This window comes from Chanodichthys erythropterus, chromosome 17 (assembly GCF_024489055.1).
Source record: "Chanodichthys erythropterus isolate Z2021 chromosome 17, ASM2448905v1, whole genome shotgun sequence".
Lineage (NCBI taxonomy): Eukaryota > Metazoa > Chordata > Actinopteri > Cypriniformes > Xenocyprididae > Chanodichthys > Chanodichthys erythropterus.
The window spans coordinates 2019746-2044790 of record NC_090237.1 but is presented as its reverse complement, the minus strand read 5'-3'; the positions used below and the strand labels follow the sequence as shown (position 1 = coordinate 2044790).

The 25045-nt window shown below is 36.3% G+C and overlaps 1 protein-coding gene across 2 annotated transcripts in view; it reads left to right on the top strand.

Moving 5' to 3' along the window:
- LOC137005405 (NACHT, LRR and PYD domains-containing protein 12-like) overlaps nt 1-25045 on the top strand; it is a 110744-nt gene that overhangs the window by 11576 nt on the left and 74123 nt on the right. For both annotated transcript variants that reach the window (XM_067366277.1, XM_067366278.1), the window contains exons 3-12: nt 1269-1382; nt 4126-4239; nt 5529-5639; nt 8159-8272; nt 10618-10686; nt 14765-14854; nt 15354-17081; nt 19810-19899; nt 22162-22335; nt 24187-24357. In XM_067366277.1, coding sequence (XP_067222378.1) covers nt 1269-1382; nt 4126-4239; nt 5529-5639; nt 8159-8272; nt 10618-10686; nt 14765-14854; nt 15354-17081; nt 19810-19899; nt 22162-22335; nt 24187-24357 — 2775 coding nt within the window. The remainder of the gene's footprint in view (nt 1-1268; nt 1383-4125; nt 4240-5528; nt 5640-8158; nt 8273-10617; nt 10687-14764; nt 14855-15353; nt 17082-19809; nt 19900-22161; nt 22336-24186; nt 24358-25045) is intronic.

The following is a 25045-nucleotide window of genomic DNA, read 5'->3' as shown; positions in this document are numbered from 1 at the left end:
CTGCCCCGAAGATCTAGCTCATCTATGCTGAGCCATGCGTTGATAAAGTGGCTGTTTTGTTTCCATTATATACAGATCCTCACATTCCTCACTGCACTTAACTTCATACACAATATTACTAATCTGTTTAGGAATCCGGTCCTTTGGATGAACCAAACAATGTCTCAGTGTAGTCCTTAGTTTAAAATACACAGGAATGTTGCTTGGAGAAAATCCTTCTGAACATCTCAGATACTCCAGCCACATACAGAATAACCACATGGTTTTTGTGGACCAAACCTTTTCCCTTGATTGTTTCATCTTCCTTTTCCGTCTTGTATGGGTTTTTTATAAATGCTCAATCTGGATAACCACAGTCCTTCAGTGCATGTTCAATGTAGTTATTCTCTTGTTCTGTGGCCTCAGGAAATGTGGGTATACTCTCCGCTCGATGTTGTAAGGTGCAAATCACACCCAGTTTTTGTTGCAAGGGGTGGTATAAATCAAGCATAATATAATGGCCTGATTGTTTCAGCACCGCATCGTCATGAAAATCTATTATATGCGTGTGTTTTTAATTGTTGTCAGTTTAGTAATTTTAACCCTTGTGCATCAATTAAAAAAAAGTTACACATAGGTGGATAGTGGACAAAAATGTCCATGTCAAAAAAAATGTCATAATTTGAATCTCGGGAGCACTGACTTAAGTTTGGTCTCAATTTTAAGAAGACCCTTGGCAGATTATTGTTGAAGTAAAAATGTGAATCCAAAAAAAAGTTAGAGATGTTTAAGTTTATAAAAAAAGTGATATTAAATTTTATATAAACATTTTGAACCCTAAAACTGCTAAAAAAACAAAGCCATAAATCTAAACAAGTTGTGTTTCAAATTTGAGGTTGATATCTAAAAAAAAGAAAAAAGAGCTTTCAGTAAAATTTTGTTTGGGCGCATCCCCATTAGATGCCAGCAAAGCTCCACTGGTGAACACACCGGTTGCATTTGTGATTTGCAGTAGAGTTTTTCTCTCACAAATTTTACAAGCACAAAAAGATATGCAGTTGCCATTAACACAAGCAACAAGATAAAAAAAACACAACTGAAAAAGACAAAAATGTCCATAAGGATGCACAGAGGTTACATTGTTAAAGAGCAATAAGACGCGAAAGAGAACTGAATTCGGTACTTGCATGCTGATGCTTTATTACATTATGAGTTGCTACAGTGGTTCCTATCATAAAGAATGATCACATTAATCTAAAGGATTAAACTGAATCTGTTCTCTGTTACAGTTCAGTCCAACAGAAGAGCCCAAACCCAGAGTCCAGCTGTGTGTCTATGAGGAGTGACAGATCTATGGATACGCCAGAAAAGTTTGGGAGTGGAGAGACATGGCCTGATCTCAGGTACTCAGAATAACACTTATATAAAAGATGTGCTTATAGTATTAGATTTTTGTATTAGAATATAAGGAAGGGTTCTCAAGCTCAGACTTGAGTCCAATTTTTAATGGACTTGCACTTGTCATGGATTCAGATGCATTTTTACTCAGACTTGACTTGGACTCGAGCCTTTGGGACTCAAAAAAATATTTCAGAGTACAACTGAGTCCAGTGCTGTCTGTGAAATTCGCTCAGGACAGATGATGGAAATGTCACTGGCCCGATTGTGTTAGTACCGCATCTTCATGAAAATCTATCATATGCATGTGTTTTTAATTTTTGTCAGTTTAAACGTTCAAGTGATTTTAAATTGTTATAGAGCAGTGGTTCTCAACCTTTTTTGGGCCAGCGCCCCCTATCCATTATCCAGGTCCTTTAGTTTATTTACCGCTAGAGTTTCAAAAGTTACGGACTGCAGCTTTCATAATTAAAAAGCATGTCACTGAAAGCCAAATAACAGATTTGATTTGACTGAACAGCGGCAGGAAGCCCTTAATTTGTGCCGGGACATGCTGGAACCGGAACCTCCGAAATCTGATCCGGCACCTCATTTGGGGATCCCCCTCTCATTTAACACCAAAAGTGGTCCATGCCGTGTTTTGTGTTTTCCGACACATAAGCAACATATAAAGCAGTGGCCGTTTTTTTAAAGAACGACTTGTTTTTTTTTTGTTTTTTTTATTTACGCGACCAAACCAAGTTAAGCCAAGCATAAGAGTACTAAAATATATAATATACATGTACAGAACAAGAATAAAAACTTTAGTAGCCATAAACAAGCCCAAACAAATTAATTTAAAAACCGGTGTTGTCAAGCAGCCTCTCGTTCGGCACGTATTCAAATGTTTCCATATTAGCAATGTATTTGGATGCTGAACTTTTATTTATTATGTCAGATAGGATTTGTTCTTCACTCCCGTTTCAATATCAATGAAAACAATCATCCTCTTCACATGAGCAAAAATGTGTTTGGCAGGACCAGTTTCAGCGGTGGTAACGCTGAACGGCACAGATAGGATAGGCTACTACGGAGTATGTAAAATGAGCAGTGCAATTTTTTATATAATTGGCTGACGGTATTTTGTTTTGATAATAAACAGGCTGCGATGTCAAGTTTGCAATGAATATGTTGAGTGTGCACGCGAGGCGCCGGCGCGATCACTTCAACTGTTTCCTTATACCAGCAGAAACAAAAATACTCCGTAATTTACAGATATGAATACGACATTATTCGATACTGCGAAGTTTACTTTTATACACTCACACTAAAAACAGAACATTATGCTTTTGCAAAATAAAGAAAACAGGATGCGCTTTTTGCCATCTCAGTTTCCTTTCCTTGAACTTGTTTGTGGAGCGCCGCGCCTCACAAAAATAAATCAAACTCAGCAGTATATAGGCTACTATTGGGCACAGTTTTTTTCTTTCGCTTTGTTAAAGGGATAGTTCACCCAAAAATGAAAATTTGATGTTTATCTGCTTACCCCCAGGGCATCCAAGATGTAGGTGACTTTTTTTCTTCAGTCGAACGCAAATTATGATTTTTAACTGCAACCGCTGCCGTCTGTCAGTCAAATAATAGGAGTGATTGGGAACTTGAACAATAAGAGTCGAAAAAACTTCCATAGACAAATCCAAATTAAACCCTGCGGCTCGTGACGACACATTGATGTCCTAAGACACGAAACGATCGGTTTGTGTGAGAAACCGAACAGTATTTATATCATTTTTTACCTCTAATACACCACTATGTCCAACTTCGTTCAGCTTCCGGTTAGTGAGGTCTGATCGCGCTCTGACAGCGGCAGTGATGTCTCGCGCTCATTGAAGTATATGGGCGAGACATCACTTGCGTCATCAGAACGCGTTTTTGACCTCACTAACAGGATGCTGAACGAAGTTGGACATAGTGGTGTATTAGAGGTAAAAAATGATATAAATACTGTTCGGTTTCTCGTACAAACCGATCGTTTCGTGTCTTAGGACATCAATGTGCCCAGTAAATTACTTTGTGAACAAATAAAACTTTTTGTCATTAGGCATTAAAAATGTAAAAGTTTTACCTTATAAATAGAATTTAGTTTCATTCATTTTAAAATTCGTCACCGGAGTGAATGGGAACATGATTTATTGAAAATATTTGAAAATATAAGTGGTTCTTAAGTCAATACTTTTTTAATGGCTTGTCAACTTTCCATTCCTCCGCTGCGTGGTTCAGCGCTGATTCAAGCCGCCACCGGATTGTTGTCAGCGCGAAACACATTTTTGTGCACGTGAATTCTTGTCAGCGCTTGAGCGCTGGTCTATGACTGGAAAAATAATCGTTGCAAAAGAAACGACACATAGCCTAGCTTACATGTTGCGTGAAACTGGCAGATTTTAGAAAGGCAATTCTTTTGCAAGTAATTACAAGTTTAATCTTGTCTTGCCTGGATCTTTGGTGTAAACTCGTGAACGCCCCCCAAGAACACCAGAACGCCCCCTTTTAAAAATCTTGCTTCCAACGCCCCCCGTTGTTCTCTGAACGCCCCCTGGGGGGCGGTACCGCCCCCGTTGAGAAACACTATTATAGAGCAATAAGACACGAAAGAGAACTGAATTCGGTACTTGCACGCTGATGCTTTATTACATTGATTTGCTACAAAGGTTCCTATCATAACGAATGAACCAATCTAAAGGATTAAACTAAATGTGTTCACTGTTGCAGTTCATTCCAGCAGAAGAGCCCAAACCCAGTGTCCAGCTGTGTGTCTATGAAGAGTGACAGATCTATGGATTCACCAGAAAAGTTTCGGAGAGGAAACGCACGGCGCAAACTTGGGTACTCGGAATAACATTTCTGTAAAAGATGTGCTTATAGTATTAGATTTTTGTATTCGAATATAGGGAAGGTTTTAGAGCTGGGGTACTTGAGCTCGGACTCCAGTCCAATTTTTAATGGATTTGCACTTGTCACAGACTCAGATGAATTTTGGGACTCAAAAAATATTTTAGAGTATAACCGAGTCCAGCACTGTCTGTGAAATTCACTCGGGACAGATGATGGAAATGTCACTGGCCCGGTTTTGGAGGGGCGAGGAAATGAGGAGGGATATTTAGAAGAACCCATGGTATTCCTCACCACTTACGGTGGTACCGTTCCTCCTCCTGAGGTAGAGCACTCTGACCTGTCCATACAGCGTCATCTATGCTGAGCCATGCATCGATAAAGTGGCTGTTTTGTACCCCCTATATTCAGATCCTCACATTCCTCACTGCACTTAAATTCATACACAATATTACTCCTCTGATGTTTAGGAATCCGGTTCTTTGGATGGGCCAAACCCAAACGTTGTCTCGGTATAGTCCTTGGTTTAAAATACAGGTCTTAAAGTGACAGCAGCCTAATGTAGCCAACCTGCTGCTGTCTGTCATTATTGTTAATCAAACAAAAAAAGACAAAGAGAAAATCACTTACTGCTCTTGACTGAATAACTTGGTAGCTTTAATAAGAATCAATTCATATTTAATGTTCACAGTGTAGAATGTTATTATTTTATATTTGATTATTTTATTAAATGTCTGTATTTCATTAGTATAGACCTACCTGGAAAAAAAAATGTTTCTAACTTCTTGGAAGCAGTAGTTGACATACAAATGACAAAACAATATATATATATATATATATATATATATATATATATATATATATATATAATTTTTTTTTTTTTTTTTTTTTTCTGGTGGGGATAGTAAAAACTTAATGTTGAGCCTTTTATTTAAATACTGATTATTGCTACAGCTTTATACTATGGTAAATTTACATACATGCATTGAAATATGGTTTATGCAGGCATGGATTGTATATACAGGCAGGTAGGGAAGAGCCAAAACAAAATATTCATCTGTTTGAAAACATAGATCCATACAATAAACTGCCAATAATTTAGCGTGTTAATGTAGCTAAACTCTGCAGGACAGTGGCCCTCCAGGAACTGAGTTTGACACCCCTGCATTACATGGTGACTTAGAGTTTGCTCAGCAGGATACTATTGATGAGATGATGTGAGACCAAACACATGGTTAAAACAAGCCTAATTTGAGGTTATTTTGTTTTTCATTGTTCTTTAGGTTTGAGGAAAAGAGCTCAAACCCAGAGTCCAGCTGTGTGTCTATGAAGAGTGACAGATCTATGGATTCGCCTGAAAAGTTTGGGAGTGGAGAGACACGGCCTGATCTCGGGTACTCAGAATAACACTTATATAAAAGATGTGCTTATACACTGTGTGCAGAATTATTAGGCAAGTTGATTTTCTGATCATATTTTTTTTCCAAGCACATTTTACCAATTCCAGACAGCTTAATTCTTCACCTTAATTCTTAATTCTTTTGCAGTTAACATGTGTCTTTTCTTCTCCAGCTGTTTTTGTATGACCCCGCTGACCCAATGAGCATTTTGCTGTCCCTTGGTCATGCTTTAACTTTGCAATTTCTAGTATTGCATTAGTGCGTCCTTCTCATGAGTATTTAATAAATTTTGACTTTTCAGTCTGAGTTAAATCTCTTTTTTGGCTCATTTTGCCTGTAAAAGAAAACCTGCCAAATAATTCTGCACACCTGAATATAAGGCATTTTTCATTTCCAGCCTTCATGAACAATTATATATTACTTATAAATGATTAAAAACAATATTAATAGTAGTCATTAAGATTGATGTGGATTAGAATTGGTAAAATGTGCTTGGAAAAAAAATATGATCAGAAAATCAACTTGCCTAATAATTCTGCACACAGTGTAGTATTAGATTTTTGTATTAGAATATAAGAAAGATTTTAGAGTTGGGGTTATCGAGCTCAGACTTGAGTCCAATTTTAATGGACTTGCATTTGTCATGGATTCAGATGCATTTTTACTAGTGGTGGGCCGTTAACGGCGTTAATGTGCTGCGTTAACGTGAGACTCTTATCGGGCGATTAAAAAAATATCGCCGTTAATCTATTCTCAAAGTTGGGTTGGGAGCTGAGTCTATACTACGCAAGCTATGATGACTTTCACCTTGATATTTTAGCGCGGATGTATACCTAGCCGAACTGACCCTTCGCAAAGACCCGCCCCCCCTTAGTTACTGTTGCTTTGTCCGACAAGCCGTGGCGCTGTCACGCTACACACCGTGATAAATGCATCGCGGAGCAAAGAGGACACTGACAACACGTCGACAGACAAGACAGAGCAGGTTACTTATGATATTAAACAAAGTCCCAGCTTTAAAACTGTGTAGTTTTTTAAGAAATTCAAACAATAAAAACTGTTTTGTTGCTCTTTAATGTGTCATGACCATGGTCGTGACAGATTGCTTTAGCGCCTCAGCTCAAGAGGCTCGTAAACCGATCATCTCTTACTACGAGTCCATTTATAGCATCAAATAAACATGAATGAACATGAGAATCAATGTTGTTTCAAACGCGGAAAGATGTCAATTTACAAAATATAATATACAAAAGTTTAACTCCACTGAGGTTAATCTTCTAACTCCTATCTGCTTTGTCGGACAAAATGGCGGATTACTTTTAGTCATTTGCTGTGTCCCAATTCGCCTACTTATACTACGCCCTAAAAGTATGTACTCTTTCTGTGAACAAAAAGTACTTACTTTTGAGTGTGTAGCAAAAGAGTAGACAAGCTTTGGGACATACTATCACGTCATACAATTGCGTCTTTGCTCTCTGTCGCATCCCGTCACCGTAAACTGGCCTGTCAATCATCTTACATCCTCCACATTTCATTTAGCTAATTTCCTACCGTATCGGAGAGAAATGCAGCACGTTGATCTGCAGTCGCGAGTCTTTCATGTGGAGAACTCACCTCATATTAATGCATAATGAGGCATTTAAAAGTTAATGGCCAATCAGATCTTTATAAAAGTCCACATTGGTATTTGCAGATGAAAAATAACACATATAACATTAAATAAATATTTTCTATCAGTTTGAACTGATTATTAGTCACTCAAACAACCTCTCCTCGTCGATCGTGCATATTCGCCATGTTTTGTAGTTTTTAACACTTTTTACTCGTGTTTGTAGTTCTGAACTGAATCCTCGTACAATGCGCAATGGGTTGTGGGCAATATTAGCCTTTATAGTGTGCACGGATCCACACTTCGAAAATCTGCCGGAAGTAGTAGACCATCCGGGGACTTTTGGCATACTCTTTTCAACATACTATGCTTTGGGACACACTTATTTTAATCTCACATACTATTTAGGATGGATAGTACGGACATTGGGGCGCAGGGACAATTTGGGTATCTCACATATTTTGAATGTCTTCGGCAGAATTCAAATGAGCCATTTTAATCTAGATTAATCTAGATTAATTCCAAAATTAATCTAGATTAATCTAGATTAAAAAAATTAATCTATGCCCACCACTAATTTTTACACAAACTTGACTTGGACTCGAGCCTTTTGGACTTAAAAAAATATTTCATAGAACAACCGAGTCCAGCGCTGTCTGTGAAATTCACTCAGGACAGATGATGGAAATGTCACTGGCCCGATTGTATCAGTACCGCATCTTCATGAAAATCTATCATATGCATGTTTTTAAATGTCAGTTTAAAATGTTCAAGTGATTTTAAATTGTTAAAGAGCAATAAGACACGCTGATGCTTTATTACATTGAGTTGCAACAAAGGTTCCTATCATAAAGAATGAACACAGTAATCTAAAGGATTAAACTGAATGTGTTCTCTGTTGCAGTTCATTCCAGCAGAAGAGCCCAAACCCAGTGTCCAGCTGTGTGTCTTTGAAGAGTGACAGATCTATGGATTCGCCAGAAAAGTTTCGGAGAGGAAACACACGGTGTAATCTTGGGTATTCAGAGTAACATTTCTATAAAATGTTGCTTAATATAGCCAACCTGCTGCTGTCTGTCATTTTTGTTAATCAAACAACAAAAGACAAAGAGAAAATCACTTTACTGCTCTTGACTGAATAACTTGGTAGCTTTAATAAGAATCAATTCATATTTAATGTTCACAGTGTAGAATGTGCAATGTTTTATTTTTATATTTGATTATTTTATTAAATGTCTGTAATATTTTATTAGTATAGACCTACCTGGAAAAACTGTTGAGCCTGGAGTCCATGCCCACACTGTGAAAAACAAAATTTCCTTTTCTTTTATTTAAATACTGATTATTGCTACAGCTTTATACTATTGTAAATTTACATTCATGCATTGAAATATGGTTTATGCATGTGTGGATTGTATATACAGGCAGGTAGGGAAGAGCCTTTACAAAATATTCATCCGTTTGAAAACATAGATCCATACAATAAACTGCCAATAATGTAGTGTATTAATGTAGCTAAACTCTGCAGGACAGTGGCCCTCCAGGAACTGAGTTTGACACCCCTGCATTACATGGTGACTTAGAGTTTGCTCAGCAGGATACTATTGATGAGATGATGTGAGACCAAACACATGGTTAAAACAAGCCTAATTTGAGGTTATTTTGTTTTTCATTGTTCTTTAGGTTTGAGGAAAAGCGCTCAAAACCAGAGTTCAGCTGTGTGTCTATGAAGAGTGACAGATCTATGGATTCGCCTGAAAAGTTTGGGAGTGGAGAGACACGGCCTGATCTCGGGTACTCAGAATAACACTTATATAAAAGATGTGATTTTTGTATTAGAATATAAGGAAGATTTTAGAGTTGGGGTTCTCGAGCTCAGACTTGAGTCCAATTTTTTATGGACTTGCACTTTTACTCAGACTTGACTTGGACTCGAGCTTTTGGGACTCAGTACTTTGTCAGTACTGCATCTTCATGAAAATCTATCATATGCATGTTTTTAATTTTTGTCAGTTTAAACGTTCAAGTGATTTTAAATTGTTAAAGAGCAATAAGACATGCTGATGCTTTATTACATTGATTTGCTACAGTGGTTCCTATCATAAAGAATTAACAAATCTAAAGGATTAAACTGAATGTGTTCTCTGTTGCAGTTCATTCCAGCAGAAGAGCCCAAACCCAGTGTCCAGCTGTGTGTCTTTGAAAAGTGACAGATCTATGGATTCGCCAAAAAAAATGTTTCGGAGAGGAAACGCTCAGCGTAATCTTGGGTATTAAGAATAAAATTTATATAAAATGTTGCTTAATATAGCCAGGCTGCTGCTGTCTGTCATTTTTGTTAATCAAACAACAAAAGACAAAGCGAAAATCACTTACTGCTTTTGACTGAACTTGGTAGCTTTATTAAGAATCAATTCATATTTAATGTTCACAGTGTTTTATTTTTATATTTGATTATTTTATTAAATGTCTGTATTATTTCATTAGTATAGACCTACCTGGAAAAACTTAATGTTGAGCCTTGAGTCCATGTCCACACTGTGAAAAACAATATTTCCTTTTCTTTTATTTAGATACTGATTATTGCTACAGCTTTATACTATAGTACATTTACGTTCATGCATTGAAATATGGTTTATGCAGGTGTGGATTGTATATACAGGCAGGTTGGGAAGAGTCTTAACAAAATATTCATCTGTTTGAAAACATAGATCCATACAATAAACTGCCAATTATTTAGTGTGTTAACAATAAATGCATAAAAAATGGCTCAGCTGACAAAACATCTTTCCAAAAACTCCATAAAACAGTTAAAAGTTATTTTGATCTATGAATGTAATACACACTGCATGCCATTGTAAGGACTCTAGGTCTGTCCCTCACCACCTCGTTCACATCTGCATAACATTCAATATGGCATCTATCCTGAAACCACCTGTCATAAAAAAAACAAAAAAACAAAATACACAGATGAAAATGTAGAGAGAACAGATCTGTTTTTTCAGATGATTACATCTTGTTACTGGTTCAATTTATTTTGATGGATACAGTCAAGTCCCACTCTATGGTTTTTCACATTAGAAAAGTTGTTTCACTCAGAAATATGTCACAATACAGAAGTCAAGTCGGCCATAACTTCCAGGGGTGTCAAACTCTACATTGAATATTATAAACATCTGGGCTGGTGTTTTTGAGCTGGTTGGAGCTAAACTCTGCAGAACAGTGGCCCTCCAGGAACTGAGTTTGACACCCCTGCATTACATGGTGACTTAGAGTTTGCTCAGCAGGATACTATTAATGAGATGATGTTGTGTGTTAAAACAAGCTTAATTTTAGGTCATTTTGTTTTTCATTGTTCTTTAGGTTTGAGGAAAAGAGCTCACAACCCGAGCCACAACCGTTTAAGAGTGGAGTCAAACGGCCTAATCCCAGGTATATCATTTTTGAATTTCAGTGTATAATTTTTGAAAAAAATCAATTTATCTGTCAGTCAGTCTAATACTAGAAATTACATCATGTAAATGTAAGCTGAGAGTTGTTTCACCTTTATATAATGGAGTATGTGTGTAATTGTATGGATTTTTCGAAAATATTCAGCCCACATCCACACGAAACAAGAGCTTTCCCTATCCAATCTTTCAATCTTTTAATTTATTAAGAAAAAAATTCCGTAAACATGGCGTTGCCTCAATATCAGTGTTCACACGAAACCACTGAAACCGGCTCAAAACGATGTAGTATACATGCCAGACCAGTATGTGAAGCTGTAATTCTGCCACAGAGGTACACTAAAAACGTATGGAATCCCAAGTCTGTCAAAATTTAAAAAAATATAAATAAATACATAAAGAAATATACAAAGAAATGTAAAAAAGCAAAAGTAAATAAATATATAAATATACATAGAAAAGCAAAAACAAAAATGTATGTCCTTTTGTATACGTTTACTTTTTTATTTCCACATTTATTTATGTATTTATTTCCATATGGCCAAAATCTTTTATCACGGGTTAAGTAATATCACCCTAACTGTACATGGATAGGCTACTCTTTATTCTGGACATGGCCGTAGAACATCATCTGGTCTGGATTTGTAAAACGTCCTGCACTGGCAAACATGAACAGCAACATCTTCAACAGATCTGATAACAGGGACTCTGAAATGGAATTGCGTGTTATTTCCCATTATTAATCATTTGATTGAGATTCCGGCATCAGTCAGAACATGGAAGGAATCAAACCAGCACACATATAGGCTACAGTGAACTCAATGCAAGCATATTGATCATTGCATTTGAAACGAGACCACAAATTCACGTCACATTCATATTTCCTCCTTTGCATGCACAACATGTGACAAACGCTTAAAATACTACGCGTATTTCAAAGATTAAAAAATGCTTAATGTGGCTTAATGTACTAAGACAGTGATATTAACAGACCAAACTCACTAAACATCATAATAATAAAGTATACTATGTACAAAAAAGCATTTAATAACACTTAAAGCATTTTCATCCCAGTATCAACGTCAGTAGGCTACACTTCTTGTATTTCGGGCACACCACAAGGTGTCACTGTGGCCTCAATGCTTCGCCCTCGCCTACCCTCATTACCCTACGGACAAAGAAATGTAAAAAAAAAAAAAAAATACATGAATGTAAAAATAAAAAAATGTAGAAATGAATTAATGTGAAAATGAACAAATGTGGAAATAAATACATAAATTAATAAATGTGGAAATAAATACAAATCGAAATGAATAAATGTATAAATAAAGAAAAAATAATAAATAAATGTGGAAACAAAATAAATAAATATATAAGGAAATAAATGTATAAATTATTTTTATTTTTTTGCTTTTTATGTATATTTATTTATGTATTCATTTATTTTAGCTTTTTTACATTTCTTTGTGTATTTATTTATTTTTAATTTTGGCAGACTTGGGATTCCAAATGGAGAATATTTGGAGTATGCGCATAAACCTTGCACACTATACAAACTTTAGTAAAGCGTAATAATAAAGCTTTACTTTCGTAAAGCTAATAGACCATTTCAACTGCTATTCGTCGAAGTAAGGAAGTGACGTCTTTGGTCCTCGGAAGTTTCCGGTTAGTTAGCGTGCACATTCTAAACATTGGCGGGAGGCGCTTCAGTTCGGTGATACTGCGACAATTTACAGATAATAAAATGTCCAAATTAAAATTAGGATCGTGTTGTTCGGTGGTTGGATGCTCTCTCAGGTCGGGAACTAACTTGCTTTCTGAAATTAAAGCATTTAGATTTCCGAAAAACAATATTGAATATTTGGGTGCATTATAAATGTTTAAATGGACTATATCACACAGTGAAAGCGTGCACTCTAAAGACAATTTTCAATAAAGATATATACAACAATATACAATAAAAGCGCACTAGTCTAACCTAATAGACTAACGTTACATCACGTAGTGTGGGTGTGTGTGTTTTTTTATTTAATACTCAATAATTTCAGATCGCATATTATAAACAACAGTTAACGCAGACGGTACTAGTGTCGTGTGTTTTGCACATATTGTAATTTGTCAGGTTTCTGCAAATGTTTCCTTACCTTCAAGGACCTAAAAAGCATGCTTGGTGAGACTGGTGTGACTACGGTAGATGTGACTGGCTCCCTACTCTGAACTGGCCTTTGTCTGACAGGCTTGGAAAAGTCAATGTCTGCCACTGGTTTTGGATCAATCTAAAACAAAGTGGGATTATACTTTTTTGCTGTTGTAGTAAAACCATGGTTAATTTTCGCAAAGGATGTGATGAATTAGAATTTAATAAAAATTAGAATAAAAAACACGTTAGCCAGCATTGAATTGCATGCACCTTCTTGTTTATTCGTGACCACATGCAGGGCTCAGATGTCACAGATGGAGCATTAAAACCCTCTCTCACACACTGTTCCACAGCAACGAGAATAGCAGCAACATGGCTACACACTTCACCTAACCTAACCACAAACATTTCGAAACGTATGAAATAATTACGTATGTAATAGGTAATAATGGAACACAACAATTAGTTTACTACTAGAATTCAGTACGTCTTGTTTTTTGCACAGACGTACAAACTTACCCGGCCATGCAGGTGCAATGCCCACTAATAACCTCCCCGGTCACCTTAGCAACGAACCACGCAGAGTATGTTTTCGACAACGTTTGACTAGCCCCGACTTCACCAAACACCAGACAAAAACGATGTCCTAACATTTAGGAACAAATGTTTCCAACTTTTCCGCTAAGGAAGTAATTGTAAGCATCCAGACTACGATATGCCTTTACTGCTTCTTTCTCAACTAGATAATGATACACGTCTGGATAAGTTACTTCAGGTAAACGTTTAATGTTCTGAGTGAAAAGTTGTCGCTTCAGTGTTTGATTTAAAGGGTCCGGTAATTCCACGTTATCTATTTTTAGTTTTTGTAAATATCTTAACTGTTCTGTTTTAGCTAGACTTAAAAAATATGCACTAGTCATTTTGTTTTGACAGCTTTATGATTTAAAAATGGCGCCACCGGAAATGCTTAAGGACCAGACATACGCAGTAGCATTGTAGCGCGTTTGTTTTTGTTTACTTCCTTGAAATGGTCTATAGGCTCAGTATCTTCTGCAGCACGAACACAAGCATATAATCTGCGATTGTTGTTGTTGCTGTTACATGATGTAGCGGTGTCTGACTAGGGTCGAGATGTGGGGTAATAACATCATCTTTTCACAAAATTATACAGATTGGCTGTACACATGAAAACACAAGGGTGTCGTTTTCAACTCTGGAACCGGTTTCAAAAAATAGCAGTAAATTTTGTTAACGAAAACTATGACAAAATGTTCATTGATGCTGGAGTTCAGCAATCTTCATTTGAGATTTTCTACTTAAAGTGTCATTCAGTCAGTCTATATTGCACTGCTCATTTGCTGACTAAATCTGCGACCAAAGTGTAGGCTGATATCCTGCAGTGGCTCTCAAACTGAAGTACGTGAACAAAATGATTTGCTTTTCATTTAATTCTACTTCACCTCAAAATTATATTAAAATTGATCAAGTATTTCTAGCAGTAAAAATGCCCTAAATACACAACAGTCAAATTACCTAATCTTTCACGGTCAAAACTGACTGCACCCACACAAGCCAGCAAATCATTCTCGAAATGAAAAGTGGGGATTTAGCATGTTTACCAGCTTGAAGAATAAATGGCGTATAGACACAGACTGCTTAGAGATTTAAGATTAAAACTCTTGAGTACAAAAACATACCCTTCAGTGAGTTTAGTGGTGATGTTCAATCTATATTATGAGAAAATAAAAATAAAAATATTTGATGTATGTAAATCTGTTGTAGGAGACCTCTAAATAAAATGAGGAATCTTTAAAATAGCATATTAAAGCAAAAGTGTTACAACGCTCCCTTGTCTTTCCTAAGAGGTGTCCAGTAAAAGTGCACAACATATATAATTTTGTATGTTTTTTTTAATTTTTAGTTTTCAAACCAGTTCAGTACAGCAGAAGAGATCAAAACCAGAGTCCAGCTCTGAGCTACCACAGAGTGAAGACACACAGCCTGATCTCAGGTATATTATTTTATATAAGTTATGCTTATGGTATTTGTTATTTTTATGAAATTGTTATTAATATACAGCATCGCTGTGTAATGATTTGAACCAAAATATTTGAAGTTCAGATCCTGCTAGTTTCAGTCTATTACTCATTACCATTGTGCCCTTGTGCAGTGCTATATGTATTGTATTGTTAATAAATTCATACGCTTAAAAGCTGTTGGTATTTATAATGTTCTTATCTTAATCACAGTCAAGACTGGTGTAGGAAGTAGCACATTTTATTCCTCCAGTAGTCTCCTTCCATTCTGCACACGACTTTTTGTGTTGTTGTTTAATTTTAGGTGTTGCCATGCACATCACACATTGCTCAAACACATGATTAATAATTGAAACATTTCAGAAACCTAATGATGTTCGTGTCCCATAATACAGCAAACAAATAATTCATTTTGTATTTTTTGTCTATTTACTTCACTAACTTGTTTAATAATCTGGTATGTTAATCTTGCAGCCATGCCTGCGAACCTGCTGAAGTCCTCAACACATTGAGATCAAATCTGAGGAAGAAGTTTGAGTGTTTGTCTGAGGGAACAGCACAACAGGGAAACCCAACACTCCTGAATGAGATCTACACAGAGCTCTACATCACAGAGAGTGAAAGTGGAGAGATCAGTAATGAGCATGAGGTGAGACAGATTGAGACACAGTCCAGGAGAGCAGAAACAGAGGACACACCGATCAAATGCAGTGACATCTTTAGACCTTTACCTGGACAAGACAAACCCATCAGAACTGTGCTGACAAAGGGAGTCGCTGGCATTGGAAAAACAGTCTCTGTGCAGAAGTTCATCCTGGACTGGGCTGAAAGGAAAGAGAATCAGGACATCCAGCTCATATTTCCACTTCCTTTCAGAGAGCTCAACTTGTTGAAGGGAAAAACACTCAGTCTTTCAGATTTTCTTCATGTTTTTTTTCCTGAAACAAAAGAAATGGAAATATCCAGTGATGAATATAAAGTTTCATTTATCTTCGATGGTCTGGATGAGTGTCGTCTGTCTCTGGATTTTCAAAGTGATGTGAGGTTGTGTGATGTGACTAAATCAGCCTCAGTGGACGTGCTGCTGACGAACCTCATTGTGGGGAATCTGCTTCCCTCTGCTCTCATCTGGATCACCTCCAGACCAGCAGCAGCTGATCTCATCCCCTCTAAGTATGTCCATCGAGTGACAGAGGTACGAGGCTTCAGTGAGCCACAGAAGGATGAATACTTCAGGAAGAAAATCAGTGATCAGAGTCTGGCCGACAGGATCATCTCACACCTGAAGTCATCAAGGAGCCTCTTTATTATGTGTCAAATCCCAGTGTTCTGCTGGATCTCAGCCACTGTTCTAGAGAAGATGTTGAGTGAAGCAGAGAGTGGAGAGATTCCCAAGACTCTCACTCAAATGTACACACACTTCCTGCTCATTCAGACCAACATCAAACATGAGAAGGACTATGAGAAGAAAGTGAAAGATGAAGACATGATCCTCAAACTGGGGAAACTGGCTTATCAGCAGCTTGAGAAAGGAAACCTGATCTTCTATGAGGAAGACCTGAGAGAGTGTGGCATTGATGTGACAGAAGCATCAGTATACTCAGGATTGTGCACTCAGATCTTCAGAGAGGAGTTGGGCTTGTATCAGGGGAAAGTCTTCTGCTTTGTTCATCTGAGCATTCAGGAACATCTAGCAGCTCTATATGTGCATCTCTCCTTTATAAATAATAACATCAATGTGTTTGACCAGATTACCAAACCAACTAATGGAGACAAAGTTTCACTATCTGATCTCCATCAGAGAGCTGTGGATAAGGCTTTAGACAGTAAAAACGGGCATCTGGACCTTTTCCTTCGTTTCCTTCTGGGTCTGTCAGTGGAGTCTAATCAGAGTCTCTTACAAGAACTAATGACACAAAGAGGAAACGGCTCTTACAACAATGATAAAACAGTTGACTATATTAAAGAGAAGATCAGTGAGAATCCCTCTCCAGATAAATACATCAATCTGTTTCACTGTCTGAATGAACTGGGTGATCTTTCACTAGTGAACGAAGCTCAACCTCGCATGAGACAGGGAGGATTACGTAATCTAAAACTCTCCTCATCTCAGTGGTCAGCTTTAGTTTTTGTGTTGATGACCTCAGATGAGGCAATGGATGAGTTTAACCTGAGGAGCTTAATCGGAGCAGAACATGATGAGTAAGTAACACTCAGTACAGTTGTTAGTGTAAAACATCATGAAAAAAGAGAAACAAAGAGATCAGAGGTTTTTAAATCACGGGGCAAAAATTGATTTCTGGGATATTTTACGTAATTTGTGGGTGCTTCTCAAACTGAGGCTGTGTCCTAGTAAGGCTGCATATCTCTACTGCCATGTCATCAATCGCTTCTGAAAGCCATCTCAGTTTCGTTTTGCATCCTTAATTCAAATCATTTTTAGGAAAGACAACTTCACTAGGATGCAGGCTTCTGTTTGAGATGGCAGCCTGACAAAGTTTGATGTTTCGCCATGAAACAAGAAGTTGTTGTAACTCAGGCATACAATGCCCAATCTGCCCCAAACTTCACATGTTTTATTAGAGTGCTGGCCTGAAGACGTCTAAATGCCAATATTCAGTCACAGTCATAGTGCCACCTGCAGGCAAAAAGAAATGACATGTTTTACACTGTGATTAACTCCTCATAGAGATTTAACCAGATCAACATCATATTTGGTTTGTCTAATCTTAAGGCCGTAGCGATGTTAAATTGCGAAGATCTTGAGCTTTTGCTGAAGGGCATGTCCGTGGCGGCCTGACAAAATCTGATGGTTCACCATGAAAGAAAAAGCTGTTGTAACTTCACATTTGATAATAGTCCTGTCCTGAAGACATCTACATGGCAGTCTTCAGTTATAGTCAAAGTGCCACCTGCTGGCAGCAGGAAGTGTGGTGCATCAAAATGACTTTGCCATATTTCTTCTCTATTTATTATCTGCTGAAATGAATATCGTCCACTAGAGCTGTCAAAATGCCTGAAAATCTAAATTCGAAATTCTTTCTGAAATATTTGCAAAATTCGAATTATATTCAAAATCTAAAGGCAATAGTCAAGTCAAGTCAAGTCAAATTTATTTATATAGCGCTTTTACAATTGGTAATTGTTTCAAAGCAGCTTTACATATTAGAAGCACAGAAAAAAAGGGAAGTGGTTAAAAATAAGCTGTACAAACAAGCGTGGTAATATGTAACATATACAAGATGGCGCTACATTAAGCCAATGTCGGCTGACTCCCAGGGGTGGAAAAAAACCCCTAGGAGAAAAACCCAGCGTGCTAGCACTGGGAAAAAAGTCCTAGGAGGGAAAAAACCCCTTGGAAGATATATATAATATATGTAAATGGATATGGAGATCAAAATCTGAATTATACATTTTTATTATAGAAATTAAAAATAGATTATATATAAATATATGTAAGCGGATACAGGGATTAAAAATCTGAACGATAGATGCAGCCAGAACTGGATCTGTAGGCCCATTGTCTCCTGGGCTACGTTGTAGTCAGGTCCAGACACAGGTTCTCCATCTGATCTGGATACGGCCTGGATCCAGCACCCGGCAAACCTCAGGATAAGCAGAGAGACAGATATTAGCGTAGATGCCATTCTTATTCTGATGTACAGGTATATCTAGTGTTATAGGAAATGTTCTCGGTTCCGGCCGACCTAATTATTGCAGCGTAACAATCCTTTAACGGATTTGAAAAAATGTTAATGTATTGATAATGTGTTATGTGTATGCAAGAGCAAAGAGATGTGTTTTTAGTCTAGATTTAAACTGACAGAGTGTGTCTGCTTCCCGAACAATGCTAGGAAGATTGTTCCAGAGTTTAGGTGCTAAACTCAGGTGCTATACTTAATATCAGAGGGAAAAAAAGTACTGCTATGCCCACAAGAGAGCGCAAGTGAGCGCAATAAGCAAATATACACCAAATCAAGCATTGCATCTTTTATTGAAATTAAATGACATTCACTTTTTTTTTTTTCAAACAACTGCTTTTAAATAAAATATGTCAATGTGCATGCAAGGTAACAAAAAAGTGCATAAAAACTGTGTAAGTACATTAGTAACCTGAGAAAACACGCTTTAACAGTGTAATGTTTGTACTACATGAACACAAAATAGCAACCTGCCATTCAGAAACAATCTGCTCACTACACATCTACATATTGCTCAGCAAAACACTAGATGGTGTGTTTTTTTTTTGTTTTGTTTTTTTTTTGACAATGTTTCCAGCTGATGAAAACATGTGGTCAACTCTGGGGCGTGTTTCCCGAAAGGATCGATAATCAACTATGGTCATAAGTCCCATTGAACTCTATTGGTAATGACGGAACTTGCGACCATAGTTCGCTTTGGGAAACGCACCCCTAACCTATGTGCCAGTTATGGTCAAGTATGTCTTTGCCAGCTGTGCAATATGTGGAAACATACCGCATGGTTTTTGCCACCAACTGAGAGGGTTTTTGTCAGCGGGTAGCATAGCTTCTTGTTCATATATCCATCTCATCCTCTAAAGGCCTGATGCCTTCTTCAGCTCTGCTTAGGGTCTGACTGCATACGCCGTCGAACTGGTTGCCCTTGGCGGCACACTCACTTTTTGACTCCTCCATTATATTTATCACAGTAATGCACCCCGCACCGCACTGTACTGGATAACCTAACAATAAACAAGTTGCATCAGTTACGTCATCATGGCTTGCGCTCCTCTTGACACAGCAAAAATTTGCATGCATGGGCTTTACATTCGAATGTGCCTTTTTGACAGCCCTATTGCCCACTGTTCACTGCTTGCAGCTTTAATTATATAATTATAATTAAATAATAAATAATGATTATTAGTATTAATAATTAACTTTAAATAACTTTATTTTATATTTCCAAATAGTGATGGATATGTCACCCGGAAAGCAGAAAATACAGCAGATGATGTTCTTCAAAAGCTGCTGCCTGTGGTTACAGCAACTAGATCAGCTGAGTAAGTAACACTGAGAACAATCATCACTGTTAACCCTCTGGAGTCTGAGGCTGATTTAGGGTTTTTCAGTTGCTTATAAAGATATTAATTACAAATTCTAATTGCACTGTATTCAGCAGAAACTAGGCTACAATATTATGTGAGCAAGAAGAATGTACATGTTTGTATGTTTGAGAGAATTACGTATATACGTGTTTTTTGAAAAACTAAAAAAATAAGTCACTTAAATAAGGCCTCAAAACACATACTTAATATTGTTTCACAAGACTTTTGGAAACTGTATATTTTAGCCTAGAATTTTTCTTCACACCTTCACAATGATGTAAAAATCATTCTGCCTACTCGAACACATAAAACAATGTATTGATTTTAAATTTCTAAGACAGTTTTTGGTTAGGGAGCCCATCCTGTTCAAAGATATATGTGAACATGACTTACCTGGCATTTGGTGTTTCTGCACTGGAGGGAAAAAAAAGAAAGAAAGAAAAAAACACTTTCCCGTCAGTGATCACAGTATCATATTCATGCAGTCCAATGTGTGCCAATATATGGTTACTATGGTTCTCAAGTCTGTGAGATAAAAGGAAAAAAAAAACCCTCTGTGAGCATGCTAATACAGGATCATATCAGCTATTGTATTAATGTAATGTAATGTCCTCTCTTAACAGAAAACATGATTTTTGTGATCTCATGCATGCACATATGCACATTGTTAATAAATTTTGTATAGGCCTATATTTTAAATTACAGTACCAGTCAAATGATTTGACACCTTACTATTTATAATGTTTTTGAAAAAAGTCTCATGCTCATCAAGCCTGTATTTATTTGATCAAAAATACAGAAAAAAATGGCAATAGTATGAAATATGATTACAATTTTAAATAATGGTTTTCTATTTTTATACTTTAAAATATAATTTATTTCTGTGATGCAAAGCTTTCATCATTCCTTGCGAACAAAAGTGTCTTTGATGTGGCATTATATGCTATTTTACAGTAAACTCTTCATAATCTGTTCAAAACAGGTCAACAGAAATATTGTCTAAACATTCATATTGCTATGACATTTTATGTATCTTATTTTTTATATTCAATATGTTGCTAACACATTTTATTTCAGTATTTATTACATATTTCAGTCGATTTAAAAAAACAAAATTAGGAAAAGCCAATAATCATTCACACAGAGACACAGAACATGCAGGATTCATATTTAAACAGTGTTTTTGCGGCTTAACCCATTTGTGCCCACATTTTTTAAATGGTTTCATGCATATAGTTGTGTTAATAATGTCCCATGTGAACATGTTCTGCTTGTTTTTTCCCCAGGTTCTTTTTTTTTAGTTGCAGGTGGGCAAATATGTTGTAAGCATCCTTTCATTGTCAAATTTGAATAGGAGGAGAACATTTGGCATCTAACTCAAAATAATTGCTTTCAACAGATCAATCTCTATTCATAAGCACATTTATTATATATAGAAGTCGAAGAACATTCGATGCAAACCCAAAAAAGCTGCATCTAGCTTATAATCTCTTGAATATGAAAACACAAAAAATCCTTTTTGTTTTAAAGTGGCGGAACACAGTGCAGAACAAAGTGCAGCCCATTAAGTTGCAACAGGGCATTGTGAATGAAAAAGTTAAATGAAAATAAATAAATAAATAAATAAATAAAAATAAATAGAATGAAGAAAATGTTACATCTATATGTGACCCTGGACCACAAGACCAACAATACGTTGTATGGGTCAAATTATCGATTTTTCTTTTATGCCAAAAAGTATCCTTCGAAAAATGTATTCAATATAAGTCTTCAAAAAGCCTACTTGCACTGGACATTCTGGTTTCGGCTACAGTCACATCCTCATATAATTTATGAAACACCTGCAATTCTTCATCTACCTTACGACTTGACTTGGACTCATGAATGAGTGGCTCGAGACTTGTCTTGGACTTGAGGACTGAGACTCATGAAAAACACGTCATTTTGGTGTAACAATGTCCACTGAAGGCGAGTTGAATTAAGAACGCATGCAGAGCTTATAATTTTTTTCAAAGGGGATCTGTGGTGTTGCACAGTTGTCAAGAGGCTTGCTTGCTGTCCATTTTCAAGATGCATAAGTTTTCATGTCCTTTTCATTCATTTTAGGATGATTCATAAAATTGTTTCCAGAGTCTACTTAGGTTTATGATGCTTTGGGTAAATGTGGCCCTGTGTGTTTTGATCTAAAAGAGTAAAGTGTGTCATTGTTCTCTACAGGTTGAGTAAGTGTGGTATCACACACAAAGGTTGTGATGCTCTGGCTTCAGCTCTGAAATCAAACCCCTCACACCTGAGGCAACTGGATCTGTCTGAGAATAAAGTAGGAGACTCAGGAGTGAAGTCTCTCTCTGTTGTACTGGAGAATCCTCACTGTAAATTGGAGACTTTTAGGTAAGATAATTTCTCTGATAGTCACATGATTTGTGACAATCAGTTTATAGTCAGACCAATAACTAAATTAATGAAATAAAAAATTATACAAACACTAACATGTTGATGGAAAAAAAATAGGTACAGCAAGATGAGCAAAATGAAGTTTATAAATTTCTGATAACTGAAGAGTAATTTCATTTAATTCACATTTATATTGATCAAATTCTTGTTTTTTTCAGTGTTAAAAGTATTAAAAAAAATATTTTAAAATATAATGTATATAATGTATGTCTGAACCTGACATTTCAACATTTCTTTAGACATAAGTCTCATTTTTTTGTGATTAGTATTTACTAAGTTACAGTTAATTTTCAGAATGGACTTCATTCAGAGGGAGACTAAAGATCACGCATCATGTTAGTTTTCTTTATTTTACTAAAAGCACAACATTTTGTTTTTACTCTGAGTGTACACAAATAAAAGAAGATATTTCACAGATTAAAATGGAGTATAAATTTTAATTGTATTTGCAAAATTGGCAGAGTATTTTGAGTCTCTTTCATACTGATAAGAAAAAAGCAAGGTGGTATCGCCGGCGATACCCCCGACTCCAGGGGTTAACACCCGATTCAGATAATCTCTTTACGAAAAAGCTCATGAACTAAACTGTCAGATAAGAGAGACATACAAAATGTGCAGAGCAGTGGGTTCTGAAGACTGGAGTTGAAAACCAATGATTTAAACTGGGCACCACAAATGTAGTCATTTATGGTCATAAATATTAATATTGAGTTTTTGGTCACACATCACCTAAAGTGAGTGTGAAAGCATCAGATAATTCCTTACAATATTTTGGGGCAACAGCCAAGGAATCTTACCTTTACAATAAAAATCAATCATGGAAGATTGTTGACTGAATTACAATTATATAAATTGGAGGAAGGATTTGTGAAATGTTGTTAATTTGTAGAGCCTTTTACTGTATTATCAACACAAGGAAAAACAGTTTTCTCTCTAGAAGAAATAAGGTAAACCTTATTCTGAATTCAACAAAAAAATCAAGAAATTATTTGTTATCAACTGATATCAGCTATGCAAGATCTAATGCAAATTAGATAATCATATGCTGACAATATACACTAATGCCAAGGTCTCTGGAAAGAGGTTTGGTAAGTGATATTTACGTTCTGTCTGGTGATGTGCTGAGTCTGAGTGGAGATGTCTTCCACTTGTTGAGCTGCAGTGGGAAGGAGTTGGAATCTGTTTCACACCCTTGAACACAAAGTACTTGTGAATGTTGAATTTCTGAAGCACAGAGAAGGTCCTTTTCCTGGAACACGCAGAAGAAGAAGCCTTGAAGTTTAAAGTTCTGATGTCTGTGCAGACAATCCTTTTTCTCTAGAACACGCAGACAGAAGGATCCTTAGATTCTGAAGTTAGTGCAGATTCAGACAGTCTGGAACACATAGATCTGCAGGATCTTGAAGTTGGTGCTGAAGATATTTTGAAGAAATAGGCTAAGCTTGTCATAATTGTCTCTGTATAACCAAAAATGACAGAGTATGTTAAGTTGAATGCAAGTGATCGCACCAGCGTCTCATGTCATGCAGTAAGCGCGCTCTCCACACGAACACTTGTGCCAAATAATATTAAGGTTAACGTTAGAGCGAGCTTATTTGTAAAGTTCTCATCGACTAATTGTTAGTCGACTATTAGGGTGTATCCCTACATATTATATGTCCCCGAGACGTCACAAAATGATTAGATGAATATCAACTACATTATATCATATATAGATGCTTTGTTAGTAATCTTTAAAACATATATGGGATATTGAGAGAGTGAAAAGAGTGTCATTTTTCTTTACAGGTTGTGGAAGTGTGGTATTACGGATGGATGTTGTGAGGCTCTGGCTTCAGCTCTGGGATCAAACCCCTCACTCCTGATAGAACTAGTACTGTCAGATAATAAACTAGACAAAGGAGTAACGCTGCTCTCTGATGGACTGAAAAATCCTCACTGCAAACTGAAGATTTTGAGGTAAGATCCTCTCTTTGTTAGTCACATGATCTGGTGCTCAGAGAGACATTTTTAAATAGTTTATAGTCACACCAACACTAAACAGTAACTCTTTACAATAGGATTTAATTTGTTAATTAACTATATTGTTAATTATTATTTAACAATGTTAGTTAACATGAATTAAGAATGAACAATACTTAATACTTAGAAATCTTATGATAAGATCTTATGAAAGATATTGTTCATCTCAGCATTTTCTAATACATTATTAAAACACAAAGTTGTATCTGTTAACATTAGTTAATGCACTGTGAACTACATGAACAAACATTATTATTAACTAACATTAACTAAGGCTAATAAATGTTGTACAAATATATTTATAATTGTTAGTTTGTTAATGCATTAACTAGTTTTAACAAATGAGACCTTATTGTAAAGTGTTGCCAACTAAACTATTGAAATTAAAAAATAGTACACAAATAAACACCAACAACAAACATGATGGAAAAAATAGGTTCAGAAAGATAAGCAAAATTAAGAATATTAATTTCTGATAACTGAAGAGTAACCTCATTTAATTCACATTTATATTGGTTATACTCATCTTTTCTTGGTGTCTATGACAGCGTGAACATGATTAGATAAATATCAACTGCATTTATCATACAGAAATGCTTTATTAGTAATCTTTAATATATATATG